Genomic DNA, 9,637 nt, shown 5'->3' with positions numbered 1-9,637 from the left:
ATCCTCCTATCAAGGGGACTTGGCTGTGATCTTTAATGGCAACGTTAATATTTAATGGTAAGCGTGTTGTCAGCAAAGAGCAGCAGGCTGAGACCCAGCAGTTATATAAAAGATGACAAGGTCTCCGCACCAGGTGGCTCCATGGGGGTGACACACACACACACACACACACACACACACACACACACACAGAGAGAGCAGGGATGAGCGGCCCTTGCTTTAAACGCACCGGCACTCCGTCTTGATGGAGTTCGACGGCACAGAATTGATGTTATAGAGCACTTTGTAGTTTGCGGCGTTCTCGGGACGGGGAGCTCTGCGAGGAGCGGTGGCGTCTTCCCACAGCAGAGCCACACAGGAACCATCTGACAGGCAGATGGAGGGATTGATCGGGGGCCTTCCACAGTCGTCAGAAATCATTTTCAATATCAGAACAAGGAAATGAGGAGTTGTCAGTGAATGGGAGGAAGTAGGGGAGGAAAAGTAGGCAGTAGCCTGGGGCCCCTGAGCTGAGAACAGCTGATTACATCAGTTCATACACAGTTAAGTTGATCTACAGTTGTAGTTTGACGAAGCCAGTGAATTTTAGGCATTTCCCTTTTGACCTATTTGGTCAGTAGCTATGACTAGCCTTCCTGTCATTACATTTCCACACACAGTACACAAACAACAGCAGGGAATTGATGTATTATGACTAAGTGGTGATACCCTCTCATCAGGTTTTTAGTATTAGGCAGTTCTCCGGTTTAGCTGGCAGCTAGCTGTTAGCACGACGAGCGATATCCTATCAGTACATTCCCAGGCACGGCTACGACAGGCTACGGTTGTAGCTCGACTCTGTTCTTGTCCCAGTTTACAAGCAATAGTGGGGAATTGACTTATTTAATCCCATCTGCTATGCTAGGTCGTGATAAGACGCCACCTTCAGCTTGTTCGTGTAACAGGGTTTGTGGTTTAGTTGGCGGCTAATTGTTAGCATGTCAAGCTCCATTCTGAGACTCCTTACTAGCCATTAGGCTGACGCATGAAATCAGTCTGGGTGTGTTAGTCTAACTTTGAGAAAGTGGATTTATTGCATACTGATTGAACTTAGTTTTTTTTGGTTCTTTTTTAAACAACAGGAAGTTTTCCTTTATCTTGTTAACCAGTTTTGGCGTGTATCTTCCAACAAGGTAAGGGTAAAGGAAAACTTCCTGTTGTCTAAAAATGGATTTACTGAGTCCAGTTTTAGTTTGACTAACACAATAATTGTTAAACTGTTTTTCTAATGTCATGTAAACATACTGGGTGTCTTTCTATCATTCATTAACATCAAAATGTTTAACAGTGTATTCAACCTCCACGTCTGTCAAAATTGTGATTTTACAGGTTTTCTAGACATTTCAGATGCACTTATTTTTTAACACATGTGGATATAAACTCATGAACTCTAACCCCCAATATTTTTGGAGAAAAATACAATAGTGGCAAAGCTTTCATTTAGTTTATCGTGTTTGTTTGTCGGACTTTTACTAAACCACTGGACACAGAGAAAAGTTTTTTCTGGCCTCACTACAATGAATCTGAGTAAAACCCGAGCAAGTTGAACTGTCCCCAATGAGGAACCCTCTTGATGTTTTATTCAGTAAATACCCTGTGGTAATCAGCCGAGCATCCTCTCCTAATCTAATTTCCATCATTCTGACTGTGATTTCTTTTTACGTCTCTCCTACTCCGCTCAGATGTGCCAGACAGGAAGCTGACGTCAGACGAGGAGGAAGCCAAGCGGATCGCAGAGATGGGAAAACCGGTGCTGGGGGAACACTCCAAGCTGGAAGTTATAATTGAGGAATCCTATGAGTTTAAGGTAAGGGAAATGTTTAGATTTGCAAACGCAGTCTGGAATAATTACAGTCAGGTATATGAAGTAAACAGCTGCTACATTGCATCAAAGAACAGTGTGATTTTTGTCTGATTTCAGAAGCTTCACAAGCCGCATACATGAGATGTGGTTTATCTGCTTCATCTAACCTCCTAACCAAAAAATATGCTAACCATATTTGTTTCTGATGTGTGGTTTTTATCATGTAATAAAAGAAGGTTGGAACTGCCTGGAACTGAACATCACTGCCATCATGTGGTGAAGTTCATCTATTTCTGCCCCGGGAGTCTCTGATGTGACTCTGATGGTCTTGTATCTTACAGAGCACAGTGGACAAACTGATCAAGAAGACCAACCTGGCACTGGTGGTGGGAACCAACTCCTGGAGAGAGCAGTTCCTGGAGGCCATTACAGTCAGTGCAGGTACTGTAAACATCCACGATGTTCCTCACTAAACACAGATACACCACAATGTGAAGCATATGTTGAATTCACTCTAATGTTTTTGCAGATGTATGTAGAAATATATATGTTTCTGTGTGATCAGGTGTGAAATGTACATGCTATGTGATATTAACTTAGATATAAGTTGATATTTGTGTTTTTTTTGGCATATTTGTATGATCTAAAATTAGGGATATTGTCAATATTGTTGTAAATGTTGGGTTTCTGTCTCTGGCAACATGATAACAACTGATAATGTAAAAAAGGTGCTGTATTGCGTTTTTTAAAAGTAATAGCATTAATTCACCATTTTTTTAACTTGTATTTTGACCCAGAGACACTAATTTTGTCAACCTGAAGGAAGAAGACTTTATGTGAGGAAACCAATGAAACGAAATAGAACGTTTTTTTATTGGCACTGTGCAGAATATAATGAGATTTGCAGTGTCACTTTTGATCAGTGCAGAATAACATATATTTATTATGACATATACCGAGGCAATATTAAAATATACTATGGTAATATAAAACTTAGTTGTGAAAATGAATCAAAATAAGATCTTCTTGTTCTTCTTTTGGCTAAATAAGGTAAATGTCCTGTTAATTCCACCTGTTTCCGGTCTGTTTTAATGTTGTTAGTCACAACATTAAAACTGCTGAATAGTTTTACTGTCATGACAGATTTGTTTTTTAACAGCGCAAAGATATGATGATTGAAGAGTTTAGGGTTTTTTTCAAACACGTGAACATAATACACTTTTAAAAAGAAAACAAAACACTATAAAATTGTAAAAAACAAACAAAAGAAATATGAAGATTGTTATCAATGTTTCCGGACAAACATGCCACAGATGTCCACTGATGAACCAGAACATTAAATAAAGTTACTGGTTTTAATGTTTAGGCTATTCACTTGTGATAGTGATCTCCTCATTTAATTATCTACAAGTGGAGTCGGTCTGGAAAACAAAGCTGTTGAAGCACTGAATGATCATTGAGAAAAGTCATCCATCACATCAGGCAGCAGCAGCAGCGTCCACTGCATCCATGTAGTGAGTGAACACCATGAAAGCCTCAGTCTGTCACTTTGGTGCTGAAATATTTAATCCAGCTGAGCGCTCTGTTTTTTTCACTACCCACTCATGGTTGAAAAATGCATGCAGCTCACATGGCCTGACACTTTGAATCAGCACTGTGTCCCTGCCTGTGTTTCCTGTGAGCTGCTGCCACACAGAGGACGATCCACACTTCCAACAGAGGAAGAGGACCATTCACATTTGTACTTTCAGCTGCTGTAAGAGTCTGCACTTAATCACAATGTGAACATGTGGTTTAGTTTTCATTACACTGAGGTACAACAAATACACTGAGGTACAACATGTACACTGAAGTACAACAAATACACTGAGTGTACACTGAGGTACAACATGTACACTACAACAAAACACTGAAGTACAACATGTACACTGGGTACAACATGTACACTGACAACAAATACACTGAGGTACAACAAATACACTGAAGTACAACAAGTACACTGAGGTACAACATGTACACTGAGGTACAACAAGTACACTGAGGTACAACATGTACACTGAAGTACAACAAGTACAACAAGTACACTGAGGTACAACATGTACACTGAAGTACAACATGTACACTGAGGTACAACATGTACACTGAGGTACAACAAATACAGTGAAGTACAACATGTACAACATGTACACTGCACACTGAGGTACAACATACACTGAAGTACAACAAGTACACTGAGGGTACACTGAGGTACAACAAATACACTGAGGTACAACAAGTACACTGAGGTACAAGTACACTGAAGTACAACATGTACACTGAGGTACAACAAGTACACTGAAGTACAACAAGTACACTGAGGTACAACAAGTACACTGAGGTACAACATGTACACTGAGGTACAACAAATAACAAATGTACACTGAGGTACAACAAGTACACTGAGGTACAAACATGTACACTGAAGTACAACACTGAACAACAAGTACACTGGTACAACAAATACACTGAGGCAACATGTACACTGAAGTACAACAAGTACACTGAGGTACAACAAGTACACTGAGGTACAACAAATACACTGAAGTACAACAAGTACAAGTACACTGAGGTACAACATGTACACTGAGGTACAACAAATACACTGAGGTACAACAAATACACTGAAGTGCAACAAACACTGAGGTACAACAAATACACTGACAACATGTACACTGAAGTACAACAAATACACTGAGGTATTACAACAAGTACACTGAGGTACAACAAATACACTGAGGTACAACAAGTACACTGAGGTACAACAAGTACACTGACAACATGTACACTGAAGTACAACAAATACACTGAGGTACAACAAGTACACTGAGGTACAACAAATACACTGAGGTACAACATGTACACTGTACAACAAGTACACTGAGGTACAACAAGTACATTGAGGTACAACAAATACACTGAAGTACAACAAGTACACTGAGGTACAACAAGTACACTGAGGTACAACATGTACACTGAAGTACAACAAGTACACTGAGTACAACAAGTACACTGAGGTACAACAAGTACACTGAAGTACAACATGTACACTGAGGTACAACAAATACACTGAAGTACAACAAGTACACTGAGGCAACAAAGTACACTGAGGTACAACATGTACACTGAGGTACAACAAATACACTGAGGTAACAAATACACTGAGGTACACACTACACTGAAGTACAACAAGTACACTGAGGTACAACAGTAAGTACACTGAGGGTACACTGAGGTACAACAAATACACTGAAGTACAACAAGTACACTGAGGTACACTGAGGGTACAACAAATACACTGAGGTACAACATGTACACTGAAGTACAACAAGTACACTGAGGTACAACAAATACACTGAAGTACAACAAGTACACTGAGGTACAACACTGAGGTACAACATGTACACTGAAGTACAACAAGTACACTGAGGTACAACAAGTACACTGAGGTACAACAAATACACTGAGGTACAACATGTACACTGAAGTACAACAAGTACACTGAGGTACAACAAGTACATTGAGGTACAACAAATACACTGAAGTACAACAGTACACTGAGGTACAACAAGTACACTGAGGTACAACATGTACACTGAGGTACAACAAATACACTGAGTACATACACTGAGGTACAACATGTACAACAGTACACTGAGGTACAACAAGTACACTGACAACAACATACACTGTACAACAAGTACACTGAGGTACACTACAACAAGTACACTGAAGTACACTGAGGTACAACAAGTACACTGAGGTACAACAAGTACACTGAGGTACAACACACAACAGTACACTGAGGGTACACGGGGTAAGTACAACAAGTACACTGAGGTACAACAAGTACACTGAGGTGCAACAAGTACACTGAAGTACAACATGTACACTGAAGTACAACATGTACACTGAGTGTACAAGTACACTGAAGTACAACAAAGTACACTGAGGTACAAGGTACTGAGGTACAACAAGTACACTGGGAGGTACAACAAGTACACTGAGGTACAAAACAAGGTACACTGGAGGTACAACAAATACACTGAGGTACAACAGTACATTGAGGTACAACAAGGTACAACATGTACACTGAAGTACAACAAACACTGGTACAACAAGTACAAGGTACAACAGTACACTGGTACAACAAATACACTGAGGTACAAATACACTGAGGTACAACAAGTACACTACGTACAACAAATACACTGAGGTACAACACTGAAGGTACACTGACAACAGGTACAACAGGTACACTGAGGTACAACAGGTACACTGAGGTACAACAAATACACTGAGGACACTGAGGCACAACAAATACACTGGTACAACAAGTGCACTGAGGTACAGTACACTGAGGTACAAGTACATTGAGGTACAACAAGTGCACTGAACACAATTGAGGTGCAATGCTGAGGTACAACAAATACACTGAGGTGTACATTGAGGTACAACAAGTGCACTGAGGTACAACAAATACACTGAGGTACAAGTACATTGAGGTACAACAAGTGCACTGAGGTACAACAAATACACTGAGGTACAAGTACATTGAGGTACAACAAGTGCACTGAGGGAAACAAAAACACTGAATATTTAAGAATAAAAACATCAGGGTTTTTTTGCATTTAAACTGAAGATTGTCTGTAAACTTCAGCTCTTTTTATGACTCAAGAATGGTTTGTTTTCATGTGACGGTTTAATCTGAATTCATGTCACATTCAGAGGTAAATATACATCAGCAAACAGCAGAACCTCAGGCAGACGTGATGCTGTGTGAGATCTCACTGAGAAATAAGTCAGTGTGTCATTTAAAGTGAATGTTGTTCTCTTCCTCCCCCTCGCTGTCATCTCTTATCTCCTCTATCGATCCTTTATCTCTCCACTCTCGTCCACCTCCTCTCTGGCGCTTTACTCTCTCTGCTCTTTCTCCACTTTGTGCTTCATTATCTGTCATCTGTCTTTTCCTGTCATACGCTCTTTCGCCTCCTCGTCCTCTCACGACTTGCTCCCTGTCCAATCTTCAAATATTTACTTCCCCTCCTTCACCTCTCTCTCTTTATCTTTGCCCAAATATTCTGTTATCTCTTTGTCCTATCCACTGCTCCGCTCGCCCGCTCTCATCCCTTCCCACTTTCACCCGTCTCCCTCCGCTTTGTGCACTTCTCACTAGAAGATGAGGATGAAGAGGACACAGGGGAAGAGCGGCTGCCGTCTTGTTTCGACTACGTCATGCACTTCCTCACCGTCTTCTGGAAGGTCCTGTTTGCTTGCGTTCCTCCCACAGATTACATGAACGGCTGGGCTTGCTTCACCATCTCCATCCTCATCATCGGCCTGCTCACGGCCGTCATCGGCGACCTGGCGTCTCACTTTGGATGCACCATCGGCCTCAAAGACTCGGTCACAGCTGTGGTGTTTGTGGCACTCGGGACATCTGTCCCAGGTGAGTCGGACACTTTTGGACAAGGACATGTTCATGTAACGTGTGAATCCATTCACACTTTATCGTCAAGATGGCTGATATCCCTATTTTTGCTATTTTAACCAGCTTCGACTGGACTTACAACTAGTGATGGCTCTATGTTTATACTAAAGTTTAAAGATGTTTATTTTAAACTAGATGTTTAAAATAAAGTCAAACTGTCATGACACCTTGACTTTTCTCTCTACAGACACGTTTGCCAGTAAGGTGTCAGCCGTCCAGGACACGTACGCAGATGCCTCCATTGGAAATGTGACCGGCAGCAATGCCGTCAATGTCTTCCTGGGAATCGGCGTGGCCTGGTCGGTGGCAGCCATCTACTGGCACATGAAAGGCAAGCCGTTCGTGGTGGAGGCCGGCTCCCTGGCCTTCTCTGTCACTCTCTTCACCATCTTCGCCTTCCTGGCCGTTTCGGTGCTTCTTTACCGACGCCGCGCTCACATCGGAGGAGAACTGGGCGGACCTCGGGGACACAGACTGGCCACGACAGCCTTCTTTTTCAGCCTCTGGTTTCTTTACATCCTCTTCTCCAGTCTGGAGGCCTACTGTCATATAGAGGGCTTCTAAGCGGGAAGAGACTCGTGAATGTGAGAACATGAACTCACAGGGGTTTAAAGTACAACTTCAGAGGTAAAAGAGTGCACTCTCGCACTGTGGAATTGGGTTTTTACTTGTATTGTGTGGAAGGACAGGAGAGGTAAGCGTGGGATTTTCCCAGACGCCTTCCGCCCTCTCCCACCTCCGTCTCTCCCTCAACCCCGTCTTTAAGGATGCTTGGAGGTGTGAATCCTGGCCTGTTTGACCTGGCGTATCAGAGAACTGTCCTTGAGCCCGTGCGAGTGTGCTTACAGTTGGGATTGGGAAACCGCCAAATCCAGAAGACGCCAATACCAAGAGGTAGTCCTGCATTCCACTAGAAGAGACTGCAGTCTTATACCCGGAGAGAGCTGAGTTAACCAGAGGTCTATATTTTTCTCAACATCTGACGAGAATGACTTTTTTTAAAAAGTATTTTGGGGATAAAAATGCAAAAAATTTCAATAAACAACAAAACAAAAAAAGAAACACACATACACAAAAGAGAAATCAAAGAACTATTTTCTGATCTACGTTAAGGAATAGCAGAAGAATATATCGTAAATGGAAACGTGACGTCGAGTGACAGTGGGATGGATTCATAGTATTTATTTTTATTTGCATAGCTTCCTAAGGAGCACTGCACTGAGTCCTCAGAGGCGCGACAGTGACTGTGTGTGAACACACTGGCAGACGAATCACCATTCAGACAGACAGGAGGACGAGGTGGACACAGTGAACACGGTCAAACTGCCCTGAACATTACTTCCGTACTCTATACTTATCTATATATAATATATTTCCATATTTTCTGTATATTTTGAATCTTTCTTTAAACGTGGTCACATTCTGCTCTAACATCAGAGGATTTCTGTTGCTCAGCGTGAGGAGGGGGGCGGGGTTGGATGGGGGGGGGCGGGGGTCAAACTATTCACTGGAACGATGTCTTCACATTTCTAAGAGTTATGTATCTTGCCTACGAGTAAAAGTATAACGTTGTATTTTATTTATTCACTGATATCTGATTCGAATTTTCACCTTTTCAATCAGAATGCTAAAAAAAAAAAGAAGAAGAGAGAAATTGTGTCGCTGCAGAGAAAAAAATTCAGAGGTATTTTTGTACTCTTCCATCCATGCACTTCGCTGTATACAACTATTTATGGAGACTTCTACTTGTACATGTGCAAAAGGCCAATATTATAAAGGAGTGAACAGAGTGCCTGTGCAGGGGGAAGCATTTGCAGCTGCCCACACTAACCAGATAATCACTCCACTGAGAAACTGAAGAACCTCTCTCCAAAATGGAGGACAGAAAAACTATGATGGCTAATTTGCTGTAGTAGAACGAGTTCAATAAAAGGAGTGCAAGTGCAGGTCAGGGTCACAACTTCAGAGTCCCTTTTGTACAATCAACTGTTCAAACCCCAAAGATAGTCAGTGTTCAGTGAAATAAAAAGCAAAGTAAAGGCAGGAAATATTTCAGTATGAGGGACTAAAAGTCATTGATTGTGATTATCATCTTAGTTTGCTGACTTTCCTTTTGTCAGTTGACAAATTGTCGACGTCTGCCGTGTTATAATTACAAACAAAGTGCAAAATCCTAGTGCCATGAACTGCTAGTAGCTGTTTTCCATAAGAATATATGTTGAAACATTTAGAGCTCTTAACAGACTTACAGTGCTTAACAAATGTAT

The 9,637-nt window shown here is 41.5% G+C and overlaps 1 protein-coding gene across 2 annotated transcripts; it reads left to right on the top strand.

The window, feature by feature from the left end:
* The first annotated feature begins 1,570 nt into the window (after positions 1 to 1,570).
* Positions 1,571 to 8,409, top strand: LOC122783183 (sodium/calcium exchanger 3-like). Of its 2 annotated transcripts, none has more exons than XM_044047839.1 (4): positions 1,571 to 1,846; positions 2,185 to 2,284; positions 7,059 to 7,328; positions 7,558 to 8,409. In XM_044047839.1, exons 1-4 carry the CDS (start codon positions 1,778 to 1,780, stop codon positions 7,932 to 7,934), a joined length of 816 nt encoding a protein of 271 aa, XP_043903774.1. In that variant the 5' UTR covers positions 1,571 to 1,777; the 3' UTR covers positions 7,935 to 8,409. The 2 variants fall into 2 exon arrangements, with proteins under 2 accessions (XP_043903774.1, XP_043903773.1); XM_044047838.1 differs by having other exon boundaries at positions 7,056 to 7,328.
* The last annotated feature ends 1,228 nt before the right edge of the window (positions 8,410 to 9,637 follow it).

The sequence above is a fragment of the Solea senegalensis genome, linkage group LG16 (genome assembly GCF_019176455.1).
Source record: "Solea senegalensis isolate Sse05_10M linkage group LG16, IFAPA_SoseM_1, whole genome shotgun sequence".
Taxonomy (NCBI): Eukaryota; Metazoa; Chordata; class Actinopteri; order Pleuronectiformes; family Soleidae; genus Solea; species Solea senegalensis.
This window is presented reverse-complemented; position numbering and strand designations above follow the sequence as displayed.

What these genes read in the sequence shown, in the direction of transcription:
- LOC122783183 (XM_044047838.1), top strand. Translation starts at nt 1,778, where the DNA reads ATGGGAAAACCGGTGCTGGGGGAACACTCCAAGCTGGAAGTTATAATT. An exon ending in GGCCATTACAGTCAGTGCAG is followed by an intron (nt 2,285 to 7,055) that starts GTACTGTAAACA and finishes ACTTCTCACTAG; the next exon opens with AAGATGAGGATGAAGAGGAC. An exon ending in ACTCGGGACATCTGTCCCAG is followed by an intron (nt 7,329 to 7,557) that starts GTGAGTCGGACA and finishes TTCTCTCTACAG; the next exon opens with ACACGTTTGCCAGTAAGGTG.